The 27,241-nt window shown below is 43.0% G+C and overlaps 1 protein-coding gene across 1 annotated transcript in view; it reads right to left on the bottom strand.

Moving 5' to 3' along the window:
* Positions 1-4,442: 4,442 nt before the first annotated feature.
* LOC139644963 (paxillin-like) overlaps positions 4,443-27,241 on the bottom strand; it is a 31,303-nt gene continuing 8,504 nt past the window's right edge. The window contains exons 2-11 of the mRNA XM_071520511.1: positions 18,960-19,138; positions 18,707-18,792; positions 18,432-18,571; positions 18,022-18,217; positions 17,690-17,837; positions 10,428-10,586; positions 9,315-9,488; positions 8,124-8,205; positions 7,651-7,799; positions 4,443-7,439 (exon numbers count right to left, since the gene is read on the bottom strand). Of these exons, the coding sequence (XP_071376612.1) occupies positions 7,173-7,439; positions 7,651-7,799; positions 8,124-8,205; positions 9,315-9,488; positions 10,428-10,586; positions 17,690-17,837; positions 18,022-18,217; positions 18,432-18,571; positions 18,707-18,792; positions 18,960-19,138 (1,580 nt within the window). The 3' untranslated portion in view covers positions 4,443-7,172. The remainder of the gene's footprint in view (positions 7,440-7,650; positions 7,800-8,123; positions 8,206-9,314; positions 9,489-10,427; positions 10,587-17,689; positions 17,838-18,021; positions 18,218-18,431; positions 18,572-18,706; positions 18,793-18,959; positions 19,139-27,241) is intronic.

Here is a 27,241-nt window from a genome sequence, read left to right as displayed (position 1 = left end):
ACCAGCTGCTATAACAAAACAAAAAAACTATCGGTATGGCCGATCGGTATCGGCAGATATGGCTCATAGACGATCGGCAATCGGCGGCAAAAAACATTATAAAGGCCTATAAATATAGTATGTAGGCCTATATAAAGTTGGATTCTGATTGTTATAGCAACTGGCAGCTAGTTCCGACAAAATCCAGGTGCAATCCCACTACAGAAGGAAATAAATGTACCATGCTTATAATACAACTGCCCTGCAAATAGAACAACACATTTAATTAGAACAAAAGTTAAAATGTTGAATAAGCAAGAAGCAGCGAGGTTAGGCCCGAGGCTACTAACTTTTATTAGTGGTTGTCAGGTATCAACTTTTGGCTGCCGAAACTGACAATATATTTTAATGGATAGTATTTGGAGTGATTAAGGTCCTATGAATGAAACGGTGATATAAAGAATGTTTAAACATATTTATTACATAAACATAGGCTACATTTCTTTTGGCTGTATTCAACTTGTTTCTGTAACAGCTTGTATTTAAATGTATTTAAATGGTCTTTCTCTGGCCTTGGCCAAGTCACCCTTGCAAATGAGATTCCCTGATCTCAGTAGGATTAGGTTAAATATGATAATTAAGCAATATCACACGAGAGCGAGTGCTGTTATATTGTATATCAGCACGGCTGAGATTCGGTCGCAGATTGCCAAAGATAATCACAGTATAATATACACTATAACAGCACTCCCTCTTGTGTGATAATTGCTTAATTCTAAGATATGTATTAGCCTATTATATTTTGGCACTTCACGTCCGCGCTGGCTTTGCACAGAGTTTACGTGTGGTGAACTTTGACCTGCAAATTCACACAGCTGGGCATATTGACCCTTAACCTCTGAAAGAGAATCTGACATGGCACAGTGTCTAATCGTCGCAGTGTCACATCATCCAATTTTAGACAAGCTGCTCTAGCAGAGTAGGCTACACAAATAAGCCCAACAGATGCAGCGTGGCTTACAGTCGGCCATGAGGCGGCATACTGGCAATACTGGCAAACCAGCAGCCAATAACTGACTAGCTACAGAAAGTTCAAGTGTTACAAATTACTGCACGTGAACAACACAATGTAGCCCTAATCAACAGTAACTTTTTTTTTTTTAATGCACAAAAAGTGGTTGCCATGGGGCAACCAGACAGCACAAAATGGTTGACACTGGCCCAAATCCAAGGAGGTTCCCAAATCTGACTGCCGAAGGGAACTGGGCAACCATTACTGTCGAACCCTGGAGGCTGTGAAAATCATTTAACCTGCTCAGTATACGTATTTATACAGTGATAACTTCACAACAGTGGTCAAAGTAAATATGGGGAAATAATATTGAACTGAACTCTGAATGGACGTTTCAGATGTGAATGTGTGGACCCAGAGAGTGGAAAAACAGGATTAGGTTTTAATGCAGATCATCTTGAAATCCATCAGGTCTTGCAGATTACAAATCAAACATCAGTTTTTGATTCAGAATTGTTAGCAATAATTTGGGCATTATGGTGGGTGGAAGTAAAAGTAAAGCGTTCTGTATGCTCGATTCAGCAGCTGCCTTGGTGGCTTTAAAGAGTAGTAATTCAGGAGCTCAAACTGACCTGATGTCTATATAGAGTTGAGAAGTTGGGTTGTGAGGAAGCGTTTCTCTGGGTCCCAGGACGTGTAAGGGTGGAGGGGGAAAAGCGAAATAGCAGATAGAATAGCTAAATCTATGCTAGAGAAAGAAATTGAGGAATTAAAGATGCCACTATGAGTACCACAGTGTTATTCAGCAGGGACTTGAAAAGGAATGGCAGGAAAAGAAGAATAAGGAAAAAAGGGAAAGGCCATCCAAAATTCTCTTAAAAATATGAATGTCTACATGGGGAGGACAGGAGAGACGCTGACAAACTGACAAGATTATGGCTAGGGCATTGTGAGTTGAATAGCTGGTCTGTGTGAGTGTCTGAGCCAGTGGTTCATGTTACACTACAAAATGTATTATAAAGAAAGAAAGACTGTCAGACCGATGAGTTTCTTATTTTTCTTTTCATACCGTACGTTATTGGCCGAGGCAAGAATCATCAATTAATTAACTGAAAGGAAAATATTACATTTCTTACACGCGACAAGCCTGTATCAGCCAATATGATATGAAGTGACTGACCGCTGGATGGCAGTAATATGCATCTAAACTGCCGAAATCTGGCAGACAAGAAGAAGAAGAAGAAGAAGAAGAAGTACAGGGCGTTACCACTGCAACTATTGGAGGATTAATCTGTCAATCATTTATAGAGTACCATTGTCACTCCAGAAGAGGAGCCAATGAACTCAACTGGATGAACTACGATGGAAACAAGAAACTTCAAGTCTCAACTCGAGAATGACACTTTGTCTGAAGACGGTTAACGGTAACTCGCCAGCAAATGTTAAACGAGATAATTAACGTGTGTGTTAGCTATCTAGCTGACTTAACGTTAACAGTTAGCATCGCAAGGAAATGGCACAGCTGACACTACAGCTTCCCCCAGAAGTATGGGTCCACGTGTTTGGATATCTGTCAGAGGCAGACAGGTACAGTGTCCGTACATGCTGCAAGTATTTCAAGAAAATTGTCGACCACGCATCTCTTTGGAAAAACAGCGTAGTGGTTCTGAATTTTCAAAATGGCATCTACAATCGTGAATTCTGGGCCACTCTTCGCCGCAGAAAAATCGCTAGTGTCGTGGTTCAAAGCACCAAAGCTAAGCACTGGAAACAGCTTGCCCTGTCGCTTCCAACTCTCACTACAGTCGTGATGGACCAATGCTCTCAAGAAAGTCTCCACTTCTTACTGGAATTTCCTAATTTAAAGCGTCTGGCTATTAGGACCATGTGCTCTCCTGTTTTGATAGATGGCTCCATTGTGGCTCAACCCCAGCAGCTGACTCACCTCAGCATGTGCAATGTTCAATTTCCCCCTCCAGCGAAAGATGCCTTCATTGCCGCTGTCTCACAGTTTACGAACCTGACATCTCTGGTTTGTCATCAGAAGGGAAACCATGGAGACCCAGTTCAGATGTTTCAGTCCATCATTACCTGCTTACCTAAGCTGAAGCATCTCTCATGGTCTGTGGATCGTGCACATCCTTTTCTCATGGACAGGTACTGTAATCCCTCTAATGGAAGCCCAGCGTTCTCAGGAGGAACAGGTGGATCTACTGGTGCTGCAGCCTTGACCAGTCTGGAGCTTGTTGACTACATGGATCCTTTGCTGTCACAAAACACAATGAGGTTCTTCCCTAACCTGCAGACTCTTGCTGTGTTCTACAAGCACTCACATGAGGAGATCAATGTAACATGGCCACATGAAGTCTGCCACTTGGACACATGGCTGAGTGACCTCCATCAACTGACCACCCTCATCATTGTCAAGGGTCCGCCTGTTTATCAGTATGCAAGCTCCATTCCAGCCACAGTGACAAGTCTGACCCTGGGTGTTGGACATTCAACAGAGGACATGGGATGTGTAGCAAAGGCGGTTCCAGATCTCCTCTACCTTCACTTGGACCCATGGCCCTCATTTTTGGGAGCTCGCACCGGTCAAATCCCAAAACTCTTTCCAAAGCTCAGAAGCCTTAAACTTCGCCATGAGAATGTACTAGAGAAAGATTTCTTACGCCTTCACCGATTGCAGAATCTGAGACACTTGCAGATTCTGGATGCCCACCCTGGACCCAGGCCGTACCTCACGGAGCTTATCCAAAAGCTCCAAGCCCTCTCAAACAACAGAATTCAGGTCAGCACCTCCCCTCACCACAGAGACCTGCTGGCCTGTCTCTGTATTTGCCCGGTACTGAGTTATCGTTCTTTAGCAGGTCAATCAAACTGCTTTGGGATCTCCACAGTCCATCATCAGAACTCTTCATTATTAATCTCCATATTAAACCTTTGTCACTGTACCACTGTTACAGCAAGTGATATATCAAAGTGCACCATGTAATGACATTGAGTTCTGAAAAGTGCCTCCTCAGTTTGACTGAAAAATAGTTTTACATTTTGGAACATTATGTAAGTTTTAGATATGGTACCTGTGTTTTTGTAAATCTAATTAATAGACTGCAGGTTGGCAGGTCTAGGCCTTAATTATGCCATCAGACTAATGGAAAAGGAATGTTTGCTGTTCATTTAATGCCAATAACTGAAAAACCTTTTGTTCTGTAATATATTTACACTACTGTAAACCATTCTACAATTCCAGCTGATTATTTCTGCTCAGGCAGTGTGTTTTAATGTCTGTATTACATGAGTTTGAAAGCATGCTTGTAGTGAGCTGAAACAGCTATATTTTTGTGAGTGTAAGGTCAGGAGTGAACTCATGAGATGAATGGAAAAAACACAAATAGTAGTAACAGAGTGTGTGAGAGAGAATGCACAAACACGTCTTGGACAAACAATGCCAGAAATAAAGTCATTATTTTATTTGCAGCAGTTATATTAATCAAATGCCTCAGTAATCAGGACCCACATAGGCTTATATCCCGCCCACAGAAAGAGCCAGAACAAATCATGGCACATGAGAAAAATTAAATGGTAAAAGATCACAAGAATATGTCTCCATTAACAGAGGAAGCTTCACTTAATTTCATTAACAGTAAAAGGCTTTGATTTTCCACAAACCCTTTGACAGAAGAAGCAGAAACTATAAGGCAACATACTGTAAGATCATAAATAAAACATGGGACAAAAATAAAATCACAATCCCTGTTCATTTTCAGGGATGTACACAGTTGAACAGAAGGCGCAAATGTTGAATTTCAAGTCTAACACCCAGAGCCCCCAGTCACTTGTGTAGATCTGAACCAAACAGAAGTGTAAAACATCCCGTCTATGGCTCAGTGCACCGTATATTTATTTAACTTGTGTGTTACAGTGTTAAGTTCTCTGGGTGTTAGAAGCCTGTTTGGAAATCCGCATAAGACGCACCACAGCAGGTGAAGCCTCTCCCAGAGTTCAATCCATAAAGACTCAATCACAGGAAAGACTGAGAAGTCCACAGTGTATAAGACATCATTGCATTGACAGATTTGGCACAAGCACAAATATTCTTTAAAAATAAAAACAATCTGAACTGACTGAATGTGTTTGCTGTGTAGGAACTCCAAACCTTGCACACCAAGTGATCAAAACTAAAGGTTGGCATAGAAGCCATTGAAAAGAAAAAGATAAAGAAATACAGTCGAAAAACGTCACACAATGATTCAGAGATATCTGGTAATACAAAGTCACTTGTAAAATAAAGAGTATGTTGAAATGAGTCATTACATAACTTTTGATAAAGGCTCGGCCCTGGATTGGTGTCCTTGTATTCTGATTCCTGACCAGCTATAGAAACATCCAGCTGTCATCAGTGAGACTAGCACTGACACAGCATATGACTAAACTCATACAGTAGGATCATGGTTCATTTCTCATGATAAAAATATTGAGGGCTAGGTGTCCTTGGTTATGTCTGTGTGTGTGTGTAAAGTAAACTACTGTTTGCCTATATGCCCATAGAGCCAGCTCTTTGCATATCAGTGTGAGTCTATAGAGCTCAAAAATATTTTTTTTATCTAAACGATGACAAAACACAGTTATGTCACAAAGTCTAGCATATTACAGGTATATAAATTTGGATTCTGATTGTTATAGCAACTGGCAGCGAGTGCTGACAAAACTCCAGACAGGTGCAATCCCACTACAGAGGAGAATAAATGTAGCATGCTTCTAATCCAAATTAAAGTTTAAATCTTGAATCAGCCAGAAGCAGCAAGGCTGTGCAAAACATTTTGCCTACTCAATATATTTAATACAGTGATAAATTCACAATAGTAGTCAAAGTAAAATATGGAATAAAAATGTTGAACGAATGGATGTTTTAGACTGGTAAATGTGTGGATAGATACAGCAGTAAATCAAATCTCCACTTTCAAACTGGAGCAAGGAAAATCACTACCATTTTGGCTTGCTTTCTCAAAAATTGCACCAAAAGTTTAACATTTATAACCATAATACATATATGACTCTTATTGACCTACTTTTTGTCATCATCAGTCACAATCGTCAGTGGTTTAATTTTGAACATGAATTATAATGTGAGTAACGTAACACACAATGCAGTAGTAAAGTAGAAAAGTTCTAAGTTGCTACAGAGAGGGAAAGAGGGAGTCATACAGTTATTTCCTCCCCTTTCAATGACAATTTGTGGTATAAAACATAACTACTGGTGGCCAGCTGTGTGAGTACTGCTGGAAAATAAAGAAACAGAGTTAAGATAAAGCACTTTCCCTAAAGGAACATGTGCCCATCTATACTGTTTCACTGGGAATAAATGAAGGTAACAAGAGCACAAGTCTGAATATCTGAAACTGAGAATACATCTGGGTTCATTTCTATAGGAAAACAGTAGAAAAATAGGAACTAATGTTTTGACCACACCAAGCTGTAAAATGCACCTTAGACTGTCTGAGATCTACGGTTGGAGGGTGCCAAGAGTTTGAGCTGGTCTTTTATAGAAGTGAAGAAAAAGTGATAGGGAGAGAGAAAAGGGGTGTTCAGTGTGTGTGTGTGTGTGTGTATTTGCAGTGGCACCTCAATAGAAACTATAGAAAAATAGATTATTCCAACACTCATTGGCCAAGCACTGGCTACTCAACACTGTCTACATATTTCTGAATCGCTCAAGTCAACTCTCCATGGTCCATGCAATTGACGGTCTCTAGCAGCTGTCTCAAACCGTCAAAAAACTCCTGTGACCTACGCTGGTCACATGATTCAGGGTCTTGCCCTGTGATGGGGGGGGGGGGGGGGGGTAACATCAAGTCAGGGCTCTGATTTCCATACACACAAGGGGGGGGAATAAAACTCTAGCAAAAATCTCTTTGGGCTCTGTTAAAATCGCCTGCCTTTAGTGAAAGTGTGAGAGGTCGGACAGGCAGGACGTCCCGACAGTCAAAGTCAGGGACTTTTCTCATGGCTTCTTCTGATCTGATCCACCACCTCACAAGGCCCTCTGTCTTCAAAACCACTTCACCGAGTCACACATACATGCTACATGTGAGTACATATACGTGCATACATTGTACATGTGCATATAGACACATGAATAAATGTGTGCATGCATACACACAACACACACACATACAGTCTAGCTGAAGAGTTTAATGAAGCAGCCCTGGCAGTAGGGCTTGTCATTCTGCTCCTTGAAGGTGCCCTTGTTCAGCTGCTTGAGGCAGAAAGCGCACACAAAGTGCTCCGGGTGGAACTTCTTGCCCATGGCTGTGATGCAGCGGCCGGTGATGGGCTTCTGGCAGCCGGAGCAGAGCGAGCCGCGGCGCTCGTGGTAGTGCGCCTCGCAGTACGGCTGGCCCTCATGCTCAAAGAAGCTGCCGTTGATGAACGGCGTGAAGCACTCCTGGAAATCACAACAGAAGTAGCAGGATGAATGACGGCTTGTCATAAAATGGCCTGATGGACGATTTCTATGACATTAAAATCATGTTTTAGATCTAAATTTAAAATGTGTAAGAATTCTGTCTGGTCGTAGGTTAGTAGTAGTTTGCACATGTACTTAATGCACAAACACAATACACACATATTCATCCCAGATGCATGGAGTGACTCACCCTGCAGACAAAGCATTCAGGGTGCCACAGACAGTTGAGAGCGGAGATGTAGTTCTCCAGGATGGCTCGGGCGCAGCCACCACATTTTGGGGCAAACATGTCGAAGTAGTCCTTTCTGCAGAACGCCTTGCCATCCTTCTCATGGAAGCCTAGAGGGCAGCAAAGACAACACATTGACTCTCTCACAGTATCTGCATAACTTCTTCTGATAATAGGGAGACATTCAACTCTACATCTCACTAGTTGATGTGCAATAGGATAAACTTCCATTGAATAGTAAATGAGCTTCTCTGATGGGTGTGTCTCCCTTTTCTGTAGTGTGAGGTAGTTTCTGTAAATGCACTGCTCAGGATGCTAGCTTGTTACGGGGCCTTATCTCAGCTGAATTTCTTTTGGATACAATCTACATATCTAAGAAATCACCAACACACTGATATTAATATGTGTACGGGTAGTGGAAAAGTGTCTGGTACCTTCTGGTCCAAAAAAGGCTCCACACTGGGCACAGAAGAAGTGCTCCGGATGCCAAGTCCTGTCCAAGGCAGTCACTACTTTCTGTGAGACAAAACATCGCAAGGAGCAAACAATCAATCATTCAAAGTTGTGAACACATTTTGTCAGCACATTTTAATATTGCCTAAAAGCTACGACCCATAACCGCTAAAAACAAAATATAGAAAGGGAAAGAAATAACTGGTTCCTCATGTTATTCTAATGGAAAGACAGCACGCATGATATAAATGCAGCAGTGAGGCCGAGGCCAGGAGAGGGCAGGCAAGTTCTAAAGAAGCAATGTGCACAGGCAGCGTGGGAGGTGCTGGAATGCTATGACTGTTAGCTCATGTTTTCCAGACCTGATAGCATTTCTCAGCAGCTTCAACTGGAAACGCACATATTGTACATGTTACAGAAGATTTCAAACACCCACAATAGCAAAGTTTCGGCAGGAGGCCTAGAAAAACTCGCTGTGAAGCACTGTTACAAACCTCTCTACATCTGAGCTGTAGTTTTGGTAAACTCAACTGTGTGTTTATTACTATTGCAGTAGGTATCAGATGGTAGTTGGAATCGGACCTTTAGTAAACTTATTTGAGGTATGAGAGAGAAGGAAAGCAAGAAGTGATAGATCAACTCGGTGTGCGCCTGACACACTCAGAGAGGATGAATTAGAAAGCCTTGGCAGTGAGTCATGTTGGCCTTTCCCCAGGCTAAAGTCCAGTCTACTTCTCTTCCATTCCCTTTGGCACTGTGTGTGTGTGTGTGTGTGTGTGTGTGTGTGTGTGTGTGTGTGTGTGTGTGTGTGTGTGTGTAAGCAATGGCTGAGAAACACAATGGAGTGTGTCACTATGAGGATGTGACTGTGCGCTGACAAGTGAGAAAGAAAAGGGCATACACTGACATATGACTTAGTCTCTGTATAGACAAGACAACTAAAAGCCACTTCACTTCCATTGCACCTAGGACTGTCTGAATTGTCTGTGTGGATGCATTCTGTCTTACTCCTGAGTGCCAATGTCTACAGTGAAAGGCAATCTCTAACACATGGTGATTTCTCCAGTAAGCCCTTAATCCATTAATTTATAAATAAATAAACCACATTATCCCTTTCCTCCGTAGCATATGTGTATGTATGCATGCATTTACTGTATGTGTGCAATACTAACATCCAGAATTGGTCCATTGCAGTAGTGGCATCGTGGGGAGAACAGGCTGTGGTAGTCTTTCTCACAGTAAGGCTGTCCGTCACGCTCAAAGAAGTTTCTGGAACCTATCTCCTCCTGGCAGTGGGTGCACACAAAGTGCTCAGGGTGCCACGTTCTGCCCATGGCGGTTACCACCTGGTATAGGGAGACACAGGGCAGTAGGATAAATGAGCAGCAAAGGGAAAGGCCTGGTCCTGCAGAGAAAACTGACACAGTTCTGCATGTAAGAGGCAAAGGGCATATCCTACTCCACATCCATTTGATGACAGGACAGGATTGTATTTTCCTTGGTATTAAGAACTTATGACTCAATGTTAAAATAGCAGAAAGTAGCTTGCAGAGAAAAACACAGTAGTAATGGGTATTATAACAATTTAAGTGATACACAGTATATAGAGAGAAAAGCTTATATTGGTTAACTTTGGTTTGTGCTTGTGACAGAAATATAGGCTACTCTTGGATTATGCTGCACATGCTGTTTGCCCTTTCTGGATCTCTAAAGAACCAGGATCCGGCCACTTCAGTTGTTTTGGAGAAGGCTGATACAGAGCAGTGCTGGCAAACTCACTGTGTGTTATGTGGATATACAAACTTCACCAGTGCTTCGACAGACATGAGGGTGAGTAGATAATGACCAAATTTTCATTTTTGGTTGAACTACAACACAAGGAGCCTCAAAAAGTTACATCTTGGCCAAATGCAAGAATACAAACTATGTAAATTTATAAGCTTCCACTGATTGGCTGCCAATCAAATTATAGCTGAATTATTTATGGTTGAGTGGGATTGACCTCAAGCAATCAGCATTGCCAAAGATATGCAGAACATAAGCCAACACTGCATATCTTATTAAACTCGGGCAAAACCAACTGGAGTGAATTCATTTTTCACAACATTCTTATAACATTCTCATAAACAAGCTACATGGTTCATCTAAAACCTTAGGTGCTTCAAACTTTGTGTGTATGTGCGCATCTACAAGCATGCATGTGTGAATTTACTGGTGCTTGTACCTATGGATGCTTGTTTGCATGTGTATTGATGTCTATGTGTATGACTCTGTATTGTCATCACCTGTCCAATAATGGGTTTCTTGCAGGCGCCACAGACGCCCTTGGCCACGGTCTGGACTCCGAGTCTGTTGAGGTCGGACTGCAGGCTTCCCAGCATGTTATCCAGCTTGTTGGCTGGTTTTGGAGGGCCAGTGGGAGAACTCTTCCCCTGGGACTGGATCTGACACAGGTGGAAGACCAAAATGGTTTCTTTAATGATGTTCTGACTGGTTGGAGGAGGGCCATGTTGAGGAAAACTGGTCGGTAATACATATACCATTCAGATGTACATGACAAAATACCAAAGGACACCTTTATAAAGTTGCACAGTTATAGATATCCTGCACTACATACAGCTTATGTACTTGTGTACTAAAATGCACTTGGCAACACATAGTCCCACATACACAGCAACATAGACAAGGAACATCAGCATACTCTCCCAAAGAATAAAAAACCCCCCAAAAAACCAAAACATTTAGCCATAGAAAAGCATAATTTATAGAGCAGTGAATACAGTCTAAAGATCATTTTGGTGCTGAGGGGTTTCGTCCTATGTGAAAGAGCACCCAAATACAGGATTTCCTACTTATGGTTTGGACTGAGCTGATGAGAGAGAAGCAAATTAAACTTCAGCACATTGACTCAATTATATGTCTCTAAAGACAGTGGTCAATCTAGGTGGTGGTTTGCTCTGTCTCCCCTTTGGGGTAGACTCAGACTATTGAGAGAAACAGAGAAAGTACTAAGCCCGAGAGCACACATTCGATTCAATCATAAAATACGCATGTTCTCATCAAATCTGAATCTTATTCAACTTTTTAAGTCTTTGATGATATCAGTATTGTGTGTGTCTCAGAGTGTCTTGCTAATCAAACACTACTCTTCTCAAATGGTGTGGTTATTGGAGCTTCATGACTCAGTCACATTCCACTGAGGGAGAAAATAGCATCTCTGGTCCATGTATTCTCTTTCTCTCTCTCTCTCTCTCTCTCTCTCTCTCTATCTCTCACACACACACACACACACACACAGACACAGAATAACAGCCCTCATGACCCACCTGACCTTTGACATAATAAAATAGCCTGGTGTCTAATTGGGCCTTTGACCTGGATGCATATAAAACTCTAAACATACCAATCTACATACCTACTTCACAAGCGTTCACCTAAAGTACTTCAAAAAAAGACACTGTGGAGTCTGTCATATTCTACAGGAGGTGATGGTACATGGCATTCTACACTGACATGCTGGTCCCTAACCCAGTGGGACCTGTTGACGGAAGTCCTGTGGGAGATGCTATAACTGTAGTGGTAACTGTGCTGTCATGTGCCAGATTAGGTTTCAGTTGTGCTGCGAGCCTCCCATTCCTGCACATGGCAGGACAGTTAGTATGGCTGGAACACGGGAGGTGCCACCCCCTTCTCCCCTGCAAGCTCTTAAACTCTTCACTCCAGTCCTGATCTGAAAACACAGCCCCTGGCGCCGTCAGATGTTGGGATCAGGAAAGGGAGAATGGCTCAGTCTCTAGCTTGAATGTCAGGCCCCTCATAAGCTGGACTGACTGGATTTCAGACAAAGCCTAAAAGAGACTAGATGTTGCCAGGTAGCATGACTGGAGATCAGGAGCCAAAAATAGAGCCAGTCACCAGACAAACTCCATCTGACACACAAATACAGAGGCTTGATTACTTAGATTTGGATAGCCTGGTTCCAGACTCCTGAATCGTGTCCCGCCCACTCTTCAGATTTGATTGAGTGATTCAGAGAGTCTGGTGTTGCTCTATTCAACTGCGATATCCTGATTGGAAAAACGATCAGGCCAATCAGGGCCTTTGTGGGCGGGACTAAAGTTTGAACCGTTCGTGCAACGTTTTTTTATTGCCATTTCAGCAGAATAATATTTGTTGAAATCATTCCTTAACCAACATGTTGTCTTTGCAAAGACGACCAACATTCTTGGTAAAGTTAGTAAATACGCCCAACATCAGTGTCACTGAAAATGACGTCAGAGCGGCCGAATACGTCAGTCACTAGTGATTGGTTTGGGGAAAATCAACACGTCCTCACACAGAAAATGGCTAACATGGAGGCAATCTCAGACTGAATAATGGAGTGATAACGAAATGGCCATTCAGTCTGAATATCAGGCTAAGATTTGGACAAAATAACAACCAAACACGCTCATTCAAGCTACACAACTGATTCTAAGTTGCACTACAAACCAAACATACAAGAGAGCAATAGAGTCAAAGTCTGGAAGGAAGTGGATGATATAAAACAGAAAGCAGGATAGTATGAGGTCAATGAGGAGAAGTGACAGAGAAGAGGAGAGGGAGAGATGAAGAGAAGTGATCCGTGCCTGCATTGGTGGGAAGATGGGGTCATACTCGGTCTGAGAGCCCACCGACACAAAGACCTTGGGAGGTGGAGGTGGTGTGGCGGGCTTGGGAGGGGGGCTGGGTGATGGAGGGGGCTGGACAGGGGGAGGTGTGGGTTCTCTAGGGGGAGGAGTAGGCTCCCTGGGGGGAGGAGGGGTGGGTTCTCGAGGAGGAGGAGGGGTGGGAGGGGGAGGAGGTAGAGGAGGAGGGGTCTGCTTGATTGGGGGCGGCTTTTTGGGTGCTGGGGGGGGTTGCGGAGGGGGGAGGACTTTTCTCTGTGGGACAGGTGATTCAGGAGGTATGATGATCTGGGGGAAAGAAGAAGAAACACAACAGATAGAGGAGAGCGAATAGAAGAGAAAAAAACAGGGGTCAGAATGAAGCAGAGGATATGGAATGAGAAACACCATTGACACTACTCTTTGAACTGCCTGCCAGTAATAAAACCAACTTTAATGACAATGTGATGAAACATCTTATACTAGGACTTAACATCTGCCACTGAATTCTTTGACCCAAGTCCAAATGTAGTTAAAAGATGGGCCAAACAAACATAAGCTAAACCATCAAAAGCAGGTATGATTTTACAACTCTGGGTTTAATGTGGTCCCAGAATACCACTGACGGCTCTTGCTGTGGGTCTGTAATCTCTACCTTATCCACAGATGGTGGGGCCCCTTCTTCCCGTGTTCGCTGTGGGTTGGACATGACGATGACCCCCTCTGTCAGCCAATCATCTGGCTGCTGTTTACGCCGGCGCTCCACCCGCCCAATTCCCAGTTTCCCCTGAAGCTCTTCAATGAGACGGTCTTGCGAGTTGCTCTTTTTGACAATGACCGGTCCCATTTTACGTCGCAATAGTCCATCCCGGTACATTGGATGTACATTCGAGGTCTCTTTGGTGCGGCGGATAACTGACTTGAGCTGGAGAGTGGATGATAAGGAGGTGTGGGTGCTGTGGGTGTGCCATTTAATATGTTTTTCTTACGATCACAAGCATGACAGGCCCAGCACACGATCTCTCAATCAGCTGGCTAAAGCCCTCAAGCACTGGCTCCAGAACATGCCTTTGTCAAAATGCGCTGGAGTTTTTGTACAGCCTTCCTGTATTCGAGACAGTCTGGTTGCAGAAGCTGAGCACGGCCTTCCAATCCATTCAAATCCGTTCTCTACCATCAAGTCTACTTCAAATGAGTCAGGTATCTGTGGCAAGGCATGCTGGATAGCTGAAATCAAGACGACGCAGCTCTGTCAAAAAAATCTTGCACATATCTACTCATGCCAGACCACATCAAGGCTGCAGAAACTGATATATTTGATCAAAGAAGTACAGTTATGATACTTGTTTGGTAAAACAACACTCAACATTTAATACAAGCATGCTCTAATCCAATCTCAATCTGTTTGTGAATTATATGTGCACATTTTTAGTGCATATGTGCACTAGCACATATTCATTCTTGTCATTTTTTTTTTCCAGTCATTTTTGAAACAGTGTTTGCATCATCCTTCAGTTGCGTAAACATGGCAAGCCAGGCCCTGTGACTAACGTAGTGATGTCAACTGATGCAAGTAGAGGCGTGCATAGGCATCCTTTCAGCAAAGTTTTCAACATCAGCCATAAATAGTCAAACGTCTGGCAGATTCTGCCTCAAGCCAAATGCGTAATCGCTACGCAAAAGGGAAAAGACACTACATGCACCACACCTCAAGCATAGACTGAGGAATTTATCTTCATCAAGATGCTTTGTATACTTTTGCACAGCTCCTGGAGTATCTGTAGGAGCTGTTCTCCCAAAATAAGCTTGTTTCAACTACTGACATGACAGAGCTCAATTTTGAGTGAGCCATTGTCTGACAAAGCCATTCTACCATTAATATCAGTGATAATCAACTTCTCTGCCTCTCTGTTACACCTATTAGTGTTTAGGACACCATTGGTGTCACCATCAGATGATGCATTACAGTGGGGCTTAGGCCTCATGGCCTAATAATAGAAAGACCAGATGGGGCCTTGAAGGCTCCCCAGCCCTGTGCCAGCAGCTTATTTTGGGAGAGCCAAGATGAGCCTCCTACTTGGCCAGAGGCAGATAGTCGTTCCACGGCAGAGGGCTGCTGTGTGGGCAAGTCCAGCACGACATCTGGGGTCCCAGGGCAGGTGGAGGGGGTCAGACAGTCATCCATCCAGCTGGACTCAGTCATGGGGGTCAGTGTTCCCTCTCGGCTGAGATCAGGATAAATCCCATCCTCCTCCTCCCAAGGTCCATCTTCATCTCCAGGAATGACATACCCTCTCTCAATGGAGAAGGAAGCAGGTGGCTGGTTCCCCCCGGCCTGCTCTCCTGCTCCGTCTGGTTGGGTGACACTGAAGGCTAAGAGTTTGTCTAAGGCATCATCCAATAAAGGCTCCCGGCATGGCCAGGTTAAACCCAAAACCTCATCTCTCTGTTTTTCTGTAGGAAGTGAAGACAGGCTATTTGGTGGTACAGTGAGGAGTGAGACTGGTGAGGCTCTGTGACTGCTGGTACCTGGAACTGTGTAAGTTCTTTTGATGACAGTTGCTGAATGGGGACTCTTAGGAAGTGCACTTTCACCCTTTGGAACAGTTACTGGACTCGAAAGCCTTGGAAGTGTTAATGGGCTAGCACTCTTTGGGACTGTTTCTGGACTAGCACTCTTCAGGACAGTTAGTGGACTAGAGATATTAGGGATTGTCACAGGACTTGTACTTTTTGGAACTGAACTAGAAAGCCTTGGAATTGTCACTGGACTAGCACTCCTTGGAACTGTTTCTGGACTGGTAGGAACTATCACCGGACTAGCATTCTTTGGAACTGGACTGTAACTTTTAGGGACTGTTATTGAGCTTGTACTCTTGTGAGGTGGAACTGGACTGGACTTTATGTCAACTGGACTAGGACTTTTAGCTATAAGAACAGGACTGGGACTTTTGAAAACAGTAACAGGACTAGGGCTCTTGGAGACAACCACTGGACTGGGGTTCCTGGCAACAGGCCCTGGGCTAGGGCTTTTGCCAACAGTAACTGGACTTAAGTTCTTTGAAAATGGACTTGAGCCTTCAATATCAGGAGTTTTAGTGACCGCCACATGTGTAGGGCTCTTGGCTCTAGTTTGACTGGGAGGCTTTAGGGTACTGGAGACACTGAGGCTCTCCACATGAGAGGTCTCAGTAGTGACTCTGCCATCACTGTCTTTCTGTTGGATCTGGGAGTACTGAAGGCTCTTGGATGATGTAATCACTACAGTGGCACCAGCTGAAGAGGTTGGGGTTGAGCTAAGACCAGAACAAGCATCTTCATCTATATGGAGTTCTAGTGGGAGAGGGGTACATGAGGGCGTAGTGTCACTGGAGGGTAGAGGAGTATCAGCTGGACCAATATGAGGGTTTGTAGGTGAGATTGTCACTGCTAGGACAGTTGGTGAACCAGCTACCAATGAAGGGTCTGCTGATTCCAGATTCACAGACAACTGAGAGCCAGACTATAATGACCGCAAAGCACGTACAAAGACAAGACATACACAATGGTAGAGAAAAGAGAAAGAAACCAGAAAAAACACATTGAGAATGAAGGTAGTGAAAAATGAAGTTGCCTCACATATATGTAGCTTAAAGCAATATTCCACTTAGTTTTAACATGGGGGTTATTTGGCACTTGACCGTCATCATGAAAACCATAATATAAACTAATCACCAAGATCGGATGCAGCTGGGACGAGTTTGTAGTGTTTGGATTTTTACTTCACATTCATTTGAATGAGGCCATGAAAATAACCTGAACACTTACATTTAACACATTCGTGAAGATATTCAACAACATATCTCGCTACTGTGATTTTCAATTGACATTTGGTCCAACGTTTTAGAACATGATTTAGCCCAATAGCATTTTTATTGATAGTAGAGAACATAGTGGAGGGATATCATTTAGGAGAGAAAGTTCCTGTTTGGGAGACTGGATCTACTTATCTACTTATTTTTAAAAACTAATTTTAGTGTACACCAAGAATAGAAGTGCAAAATGATGAAGAACCCAGGACTGCTTTAAAAAAGCAGGATATGTTGTTGAATCGGTTCACCAACGTTTTAAATGTTGTAGCCTCATTCAAATGAATGGGAAGTAAAAATCTGAATGCTACAAACTCATCCCACCTGTATCCAATCTTGGTGAGTAGTTTACATTATGGTTTTCATGGCGGTCAAGTGCCAAATAACGCCCATGTTGAAACTAAGGAATATTGCTCTAACAAGCAGAGGTCACTCAGTATCCCAAAAGTAAGTTTGTTTCTACGAAATAAAAAAAAACATAGTAATTTCACATAAAGAAAAAACATTAATTTTAGAAGTAAACTTTGTTTTAGATTTTTTTATAACCAATGACCTAATTCTTTTGAAGAGGAGGAACAGAAACTACAGAAAAAGTTTCTCCTAGGACACATTTTACTGATGCACAACTTCCCCTGCTCTTGCAAAATGGCAATCAGACGAATAGAGCAAAATATGATAATCTTCATCTCATGGTCATGTGGTACATGATTTTCTGATAAAGTGTGACACAAATTTAATCTATGTGTAAATAAACACACATTTACAAAGGTTTACATTTACAGAGTATCTGTTCTGGAAAAACTCTAACCCTGCTAAATCAGGTGCTGTGGTACATTGGCAGTACCAGTACTCCATACAACACTGTTAAACAGCAAATATGAGAAGGCAGTTGAATATTAATTACAGTTTGAGCCACTCTTATTCAAAGAATGAGAATAACTTATATGCAACAATATACCATACAAATTGACATTCCACCATCACGTTTGCAAATGAGCCTTCCTCTTTTTTCCATCTCTCCATCAATTCTACCCACTTGTGAACCATACTCACATTGCTTTGGACTTTGAAGTCAGACAGGGAGGCCATTAGCTCATCCAGCTCTCGTGTGGCGGAGGAGGCGGACATTCTGGCTTGTTGCTGCGCTGGCGTTTCCTCTTGTCCGTCTGTTAGGTCATCTGACACCACTAAAGGTGTGGGGCTAAAGAAGACAAGAATACAACCATCTCAAATGTTTGGCTATTCACACAAAATACTGAGAATCTGAAACCACCTACAACAAAATAATGTTTAATATTAGTATATGACACAACATATTTGTGCATAACATAACATCCAAGTATATAAGCTTAATTTCTATGTTGCAGTAATGATTTGCCTCTTACATGGGTGAGGGCACAGAACTTTCCAGTTCATCTAGAAGGCTTTCTACGCTGGGTCGTACATCCTCTATTCCTCGAGCTGCTGCATTGCGCTTGGGCTTCTCCATTACAGGTGGAGGGGCCTTGCCTGGAGTAGAGACTCCATTCTCCTGGACATAGTGGTTGATGCTGCTGGCAGGCAGCGGTGGAGTTGCCTCTTCTGTGACAGAAAAGACCACAAACTGGGTTTCCTGCATTGCTCTACATGGTTTATCATCATTCAAACAGCAAGACAACAAAATGCAACGGGGAGAGGGAGTACCCCTGTGTGATACCACAGAAGTAGAAAATATGCAAAAAAGGGTGCGAGCTTGGTTCAATCGCCTACATATCAGAAAGCATTTTGTAAATTGTGAAATAATCTCTGTGTATACCTTCTGTGGGGAAGGTGGGGGTGCTTTGCTGGACAGCGTTGAGCTCCAACAGCAGGCGGTCCAGCTCAGACAGGTTGCTGCCCAAGGATGAGCTCATGGCAGCGGCTGATGCCTCACTGCTCTTCTGCTTGTTGGGGAAACTGTAGAGTGGAGTAATTCAAAACCAGTTACCAGTTTGTAACCACTGTTTACCATCTACCTCTTGGAGGTTACAAAGTTATTGCAAGATACTATTGATATACTGTCCGTCGAACTGACATGTTTCCAAGTCCTACCTGTATACGTGGTCCTCTTCACCAAGGGGTTGGGTTGGACTACTGCTATCTCTAGACCAGGGACTTCTCTGGGAAGAGCTGAAGGACTGAGGAGAGGACATTTTACACACCACAGAGTATTCAGTGACCATTCAAAACTGAGCTTCATTTTATTCATGAGCAAGTGAAAGCATTTTAAAAGAGTGAGGAATTTATGTTCAACTTCAAATATTTCGGCCAGTGTATATATAGACGCATGTATGTGTGCATTTACCTGTGTTTCCTCTAGGCCGTTCAGGGCTTGCTCAGAGGGAGTGGGCGGGGCTTGGGGTGGAGAGCAGATGTCCTGCTGGGTCTGACTAACAGGGAAAGAGTAGGGCGTCTCGTCGGACAGGAACAGTGGCCGCTTGGAAATGTGGGATGTTGTGGACTCAAGGTCCGCCAACAAAGCATCTACAGAAACACAAAACACAGATCCTATCATCACAGGTTTGATCCTTGTTACACTCACAGATACTTCATCCATTTAGAAGGTAACGTTAGGCATCACTGCTATTAATGTTAGTGCTGCAATAGACTAGATATCTGAAGCTTCACTTCTATCATCATCACCAGTGTGTTTTCATATACGCAAGACCGAATAATTACAGCTTCTTTCTCAGTGGGTCAAGAACCACGCAGCACTGACATCATGGGAGGAGGAGCAGAGTTGTAAAACCTGAATCATGTAGACTGTCACAGCCTCTCCTCTGGTTACTCATTGACCCCAGTCTGCCTGGAGTCTTGACACCTCTCACAGCCAAGAGTGGCTGTCAAGTATGCAATCAGGTATACACCATCATGTCTGCCATCTACACACAAACAGTTTCCATCTCTGCATGAAGTGGTTATTTACTATTCTGAGAGGAACAAACAGCCAAGAAAACAACTACTAATTCAGCAGTCTTAACCAGGACATAACAGGAGGAGACATAACATTATAGGGGATTTAATGAAGCAGACAGACTGTATTACTGAACACTTGGGCTTATTTTAGCATGCTCACCCACCACAGCAGTGTTTGGTTTCTCTTGCAGAATTTCACAAGAGATAATAAATAAACCCTAAATGCACTACCAAGTTTGCTATAACTACAAATGTCTTGCATATGAACAAACTATTTATACATATTAATAATGTGTTCTCTATTAACTCTGTTAACTTTGTAAACTTCTCAGAGACACTTGTGTAAACCAACAGTGAGACACAGCAGACACACTTAGTTACCTTTCTAAAAACAACCTCAGATGAAAAGCATACTGAAAATTAACCAAACAAACTCATCCTGTCTGTGAGGGTTGTATTACTCTATATGCAAGGGGGTTTGAATACATTTCACGTGTAACAAAACCAATATTACTAAGGTATACCAAACAGCACCTGCTGCACTAAAACTCCATAGTAAGCTAGAGTACTGAGACAGAGAAACAAATCCACAGCTGAAGCAACATGAAGAGGAGACATACCTTAGAATAAGACTAGCAGTTACACACACCCAGGGAAGAGAGATGAGAGAATGCAGAGGGAGAAGAAGAAGAAGCGGAGGAGGAAGAGGGTAACCCAAACAGACTGTCTGCCAGGCAGGAACTGCCTTTCTTAACTCTACCATCAGCAGGAGGGAACAAGAGACCAGGAGGAGGGGGAAGAGTGGGGCGCAATTGAGAGCAGAGGAGGGGGTCGGGGTAGAAAGGGGGAAGGAGGGGTTCATTTTAATGGCAGCGGGTTAGGTTCACCCTCTCCCCCCTGCTGCTACGACAGTCTCAGCCTTGCCGCCTGAAAGTTCAAGTAAGAGTTACTACTCACGTAAACGATGACCGGCTGAAAACAAGTCTGAGGATGGAGCTGTCCAACTTTGGTAGGCTATGTGCCGCACAACAGCCAAAGTAACACAAGCGGTTGTGAAATAAGTGAAGGAGAGAGCAAACAGACAAGAGCTCTTATCAACAGTGTCATGCCCACTAAGGGAGTGGTATGACAAAAGTATATAAAGGTATAATCAGCCCCTCCTTCACACCGTCAGCTCAATCCCTGCTAAGGCTTTCTCATGACTCAGTCTCACATTTGCCATCTTCAATAAGACACATTTCAGCAAAGTTACATTCACCTTCATTTCACTGAGATCCAAATAAGTCCAAACTACGTTTTTTTTATTATCTTCAAGTACTACAACTACGATACATGATCTGCCACACAATGTATTGCATATTCATCCATTCAGGACAAGATCTTTCTTATCAGCAGCCCAATAACAATCATCCATATTTAGCTGAAAATGACTGTCATGTATACCATAGTAGCATCAGTGCAGTAGTAGCATGGACCTAGTGCAATGCTTTGGCCTCTGCCCCAGACAGAGAGGAGACACAGCAGAGCTAGACCAACACCAGATCCACTTGGACCGACTTAGCGTTAGCATGGTTAGCATGCCAGTTGACAGGGTTTCACAGCAGAGGCTCCTTTCTCCACATGGACCCAGCAGCCCCGGCACATTCCACAGAGCTTCATTATGGATACAGCACAGCCCACTGTTTACACTACCGCAGCCAGATAACTGTGGGTGTATGTGTGTGTCTTGATCTCTCGCTTTGTAGCAACAAAAAAAAAAAAAACACAACCATGAAAGTGAGGAAGAAGTTGAAAAAACCTGAACATCATTCTTCATACCAAGTATGGTCTGTAAAAAAAGCTACACATCAACAGCGAGCCTCTACACAGGCAGGTGCACTCAACATTGCAGTCTCTCATCTTTACTCTTTTTTAGGTTGTAGCAGTAAAAAGAGACATCAGCTACCAAGATTGTGACTTCTAAGAGGTTTTCCTGTGTTCAAAACCAAGAGGTTAGGACATTCTTCTTTATAATGTTTCCCAAATCATTAGATCAACCACACCAGACAGTAATTTAGAATTTTTTTTCTGACCGATAGCCGACCCTTGTTAACTGATCATTAACCGTTAACCGAAAATATTAAAATGTACTATTTAGAATGGACGAATGTCTGTGACCCATTAAAAAAAATTACCAATACAACAAATGTTTTGTTTTGTTTTTTTTCATAAGAGAGGGTTTATTTTTACATGTGCAATAGCAGCATAAACAACAGAATATGAGGATTCACACATCTACCCTGCAGCGCTGTGAACTGAATAAAATAGACAGCCTACACGAAAAATATATAACTTAAGTAAATGTTTAAGTAAATAGCAAATGGTAGCCAGACTTTCTAATGAAAAAAACAGATTAACAAAACGAAAACACACATTGAATCCTCCAGCGCCGAGACCGCTGTATAGAACCTAATTAGATCGAACCAGATCTCCCGTGTAGGAAAATATTTTATAGGCTAACTTACTAAAATAAATAGCAAATAGTAGACTTTGTAATTAATGATCAAAAACGGTTAATTATTATCATCCCTACCAGATAGGATAGAAGGCAGTAATGCAGCTCCACACAGGCCACCTCACTTCATCCCTATATTCTCTAGTCCCTCTTGAAGGTGGAGAAAAGTCAGATTGGAGGGAGCCAAGACATTCTCTTAGAGAGCACACTGCATTGGTAGGAATAGGCCAAACATGATTTAGATTTCATCTGAAAAGTCTCTGGAGTATACTGCATAAATAAATAGTGAGCGTGTCTGGAGGCCTCATTACATGTTCATATCTGTTGCTGCTGTCAGAACGGAGTATTACTGCAGCTGGTGGCAGGCACAATCAACAGATGCTAGTCCAGATGGTTTACATGAGAGACATTAATCAACTTAGCTCTCACAGTTGAACTAGCATCAACTAAGGGCATAACAACTCTGCTGCTGCAAACCATGGTTACTGAACAAACACTGTAAGTCCTCTAGGCTATATAAAATATGGTGACATATTTTGTTACTCGCTGGCTTGTGGGAGATGTGAATCACTTGATGCTGCTTTTATTGTCCCTGAATCAAGATGAAACTGAGTTGAGATCACAAACTCTTTCACTCAACAATGTGGTGAGAAGATGGTCGTACTCTAAAGGATGCAGCCTAATTAGAAGCAAAACAGAAGACCTAAGAGCCAGTAGCTTTAGGGTTGGCTTTATTCATCAAACACTGTGTGCTAGGCATGCTCCAGCCCATCCACACACTACGCAAACACACAGAGGTGTGTCGGCCTCCTCTGCCAAGGGAACATGCCATGACACACTGCCTCCTGTCCAGATCACTTAGGGTGAACACTCCCTAGTTCCCCAGTGACCGAAAATGGAACAGCAGTAAAACGAGGAAATCTTGTCAATCTTAAAGTCACACTGAAATGAAAAATGACTTCTTCACACCTTTAGCTTATTAACTATCATACTATGTACCTAGAGATGCACCGATCGATCAGCCGGTGACCGGAATCAGCCGGTTTTCAGCTGATCGGCTATGACCGGTGACCGGCAGATCAGTCTCATAGACAAGACAACTGTTAAGACAGACATACAGAATAATAGTTCATATATCCATACTGATCTCTGTTCCAGCGCGTCCCGTCTCCTCTCTCCGCCGCTGTCCTCTCCACCGCGCCCACGGGCTGCATTGATCCTCCTGATCCAAGCCCGATCGAAAAACGCGTTCGCCGGACACCCGCCGAAACCACCATACTCTGTGTGTCTCTCTCTCCGCCGACAGAACAGACGGCTGTCAGGTGGACAGAGCTTGCGCATATGCATGGAAATAAACAGCGATATGATATAATTGTATGGATTTTACTTTTCAAGCTTCAGTTTATGACATGCATGATATTGGTCAGCCTGCTTACTGTGTGGGAGAAACGAGCTACCTCCCGATCTCAGCAGAGTCAAAACAAAAAGTCTTTTTTTTGCACCACAAGATGGCACTATGACTCTTTAAATCTCCATTACATTGGGCTGGGCTCCATGGATAACCTTTTGATGTAAATGAATGACATCAGGTGTGTTGTTATATAGATCTGTTGCACATGTTTTCTTTTGGGAAAGTAAAACATGTTAGATAAAGTGGGATATACTGCAATTCATTTTCAGTTGGATTTTATTTGTACAAAAAAGCTCTGTCCAGTAACCTGGAGCACTTTTTTATTTTGAGATTTGTTTGAGTGAGAGTGAGAGAAGGTCCTGTAACCTGGTGCAGTTTTAGGGAAAATTAAAGTTAGGCTATCAATAGTCAATGTTTTATTATGAACATACAATTGAATTTTAATTTTCCATTAAAGAAAAGTTACAAAAATGTTTGTATGCGGTAAATTATAGTTTTTAGAAAGAAAGAAAATCGGAATCGGCCAAAATCGGAATCAGCAGGTCAGACTTTTAAAAAATCGGAATCGGCCAAGAAAATTGCAATCGGTGCATTTCTTCGTGTACCCATTTGAAATGTTATGCCAAAAAAATAACAAAAATGTTAAAATCGCATTACTTTTACTCCCTGGAAAAGGGAAAATCTTAAATGGTTCAAGACAGATTTTTGAGCAATCCCGCCCCTCCATCCCTCTCATTAAAAAATAAATGCCTTTCTCTCCCTAACTGATATCCCATTGGTTTACACTTTGAATGATCCCTCCCAGCATTATGTCCTGTTTCAACAGGAAATACATCACATAAAGGAAAAATGAGCAGTCTGAATTGATCATCCTTATTCACTGTAAGGAGTGGCAGAAACCTTTGGGGATAAATTTGATAAGTTAGAACATAGCATATTTCAGTGCATGATATCCCATGAAAGAGAGTTTTCAGCCTAAGATTAATCAATTTTTGGATGAATTTCCCATGGGGCAACGCTTCCATTTGAAGTGTTAGGAGAAGAGCTCCATAAAGCTCAGAGACACTTGAGTCCCTGTGAGTGGCTGACAGGCCCACTCCCTGGCCACCTCAAATAAATCTAAATCTAACACATTAGCTTCTGTGGTGACGGTTTAACGCAACACTAAACGCGCGACAGCAGGGGACACCTGGGAGGAAACAATGAGGAATGGCAGCGAAAGTGTTGAGAGAGACGGAGAGTGAGAAGGGAATGTGTTCGCGTGGCACAGGCACGTCCTCAGAGGCTGAAATGTAGGTTGATGCAGATTAAGGAGACTCCCTTCCTCCCAGATGAATGGGGCGCATTTTAATTACACCAGTGCTGCTCCACATGGGGCTCATTACAGGAGAGAGAGAGAGAGAGAAAGAAAGAGAGAGAGAGAGAGAGAGAGAGAGAGAGAGAGAGAGAGAGAGAGAGAGAGAGAGAGAGAGAGAGAGAGAGAGAGAGAGAGAGAGAGAGAGAGAGAGGGAGGGGGTGTAAAATGGAACTCGAAAAATGGGGGGGGTAAAAGGAAGGATGATAAATGAGTGGGGAAAATTAAAAATGAAGAGAGAGGGGGACATGAGGGGAAATGAGGATAGGGAAAGCAAAGCGTGTTAACTGAAGGACAGGGTCCTTACAACCAAAATAAATGTTGGATCTGCACCTACATTACAGCCTTTTAGAATCAAAATCAACAACAATGATGAATGGGACCTAATTGGACCAAGCTACTACTACTCCTACTCTGTGATGTTTGATCAATAACAGCCCTGGACTTCAACAGAGCAAAGCCTCCATTATCTCTGACAGGACATCCTGCCTGCACAACACTACACACGCTTGAATCCCTGTCACTGCTGACCGCTGCATAAAGCGAATAAATGCTGTCTACCACTCAACAGAGACATCGAGGATCACTTAGGCCCGCTGGAGGTGGTTCATTTCAGTAGATAAGCCCTATCAGAAGTAACACTAGGCTTTCCACAACAAACAGAACCTTTTGCCACCTGCAGGGGGTGACGCTGAGTTGTGTGTGAGAGCGAGAGCGAGCGTTTAGCTTCCCTTTCTTGTCCGGGGCTCATGTGCAGAAGGGGTATTATCTGCGAGCTTTGTAAATGCCAAAGCATTTACAGTGATATGAGCATATTGCCGACACCAACAGGAGTGGATGAATGTCAACTGCAAACCTGCAAGATTAAAAGGGTAAAGTTGATGCGCAGATAGAATCAACTTGTTCCTTGTTCTCTGCACCCCCCCTTCTATCTCTCCTTCCCCTCTTTCCTCTCATTTCTCCTTTCCTTCTTCCCTCTATATCTGATGGGCAGCAAGGTGCAGCGGCTGATAGGAATTCCAGACATGCCACAGCTTGAAACACTTCTTCCATATATGAGAGTAAGAAGAGAGGAGGGAGAGAGAAAAAAAGAGAGGTGTATATCAACTGAAGGAGATGGTGTGATACAGAAGAAGACGGGGAACTGAAGGCAAGATAGGACAGATGAAAGAAAACACAAAAAAAACTGTCTATTTATCAGACAAAGACACATTCTGTTCTGAGTAACAGGGAGTGGCTAAATGTAATACATGTAAAACTGTAATACAAACGCAAAATAAAAACAGCCTCTCCTGGAAGAACAGGGAGCAGCCTTCGTTTATCAGTGTGGAATATGAGTATGTGTCGACCTGAAGTGACAGCTTTTCATGTTCTGTCGTGAGAGAGGTGGCCTTCCAACCTGACACACCATCACAACGATGATGAGGCCCTCTCTCTGCTTGCGCCAGAAGAAAATAAAACATCAGGACAAGATGGACACACACACACTCATGCTCACTCCCCTCCGGGCTCATGTTAGACAGCAGAGGGCCTGTGCCTGTGTTCATTTTGAGCGCTTCAGTGGGTCCAGCTGTTTCATAAATGACACAAATACGAGATTAAATCACTGGCAGTAGAAACACACACACACACACACACACACACACACACACACACACAGGTGCATGACACTAGAACAACACACACTGCACACAGGTGCCTCTCAGCTAGAAGTAGGCTGCAGCATGGCAGAGACAGACTGAGGCATCTAGGCCCACTATAAATACCTTTCTGACCCTGACCTGTGGGAGCAGAGACATACAGTAGATGATGGATGGCCGTGCTGGTCAAAGTGACAGTAGGATATTACAGACCACCCACCCAGCCTATATTGTGTACTGCACTACATTTGCTATACCTACTCTTCTATCTTATATAAAGAAGCCCTGCTTAGAAATCCCTTTAGTTTAGATCAATAAAGTGCTACTACTAATGCTATTAAATGGAAACTACAGCCAAGCCAAGCAACTGAGCTATTCAGAATGCTACAGCATATACTGTGACCTATACTCTACTCCAGTGTTAGTGGATTGCCACACTATAGACACATCGGACCAAAAAGTCCAGACAAGCTCAGACCCACATAGTCTGCTAATCAGGACAGAACAACTGCAGAATTACTGGACTAGGGGATGAAAACTGGTTGAAAGACCTGCTAATTAGAGCAGGAGATTTCTGTTGAGAAACAATGCCTCTGGTATTGAGAATATGGCCATGTCAGTCAGTGTACGACTTCACATGATGCCTCAACATGACATTATGAAAATTATAGAAATGTATTGTAATAATGTACACTCCTGCATCTTAAACTGTTGACTGCATGGACCATAGATTTATTACAATGCTTTTTCAGAATAATCATGTACATAACAA

Source organism: Centroberyx affinis, unplaced genomic scaffold (genome assembly GCF_046629955.1).
Source record: "Centroberyx affinis isolate AG114_WGS23_722 - 3 ecotype Tasmania unplaced genomic scaffold, CSIRO-AGI_Caff_v1 ptg000806l_1, whole genome shotgun sequence".
NCBI classification, from domain to species: domain Eukaryota; kingdom Metazoa; phylum Chordata; class Actinopteri; order Beryciformes; family Berycidae; genus Centroberyx; species Centroberyx affinis.
The sequence above is the reverse complement of the archived record's forward strand: the minus strand, read 5'-3'. Positions and strand labels throughout refer to the sequence as shown.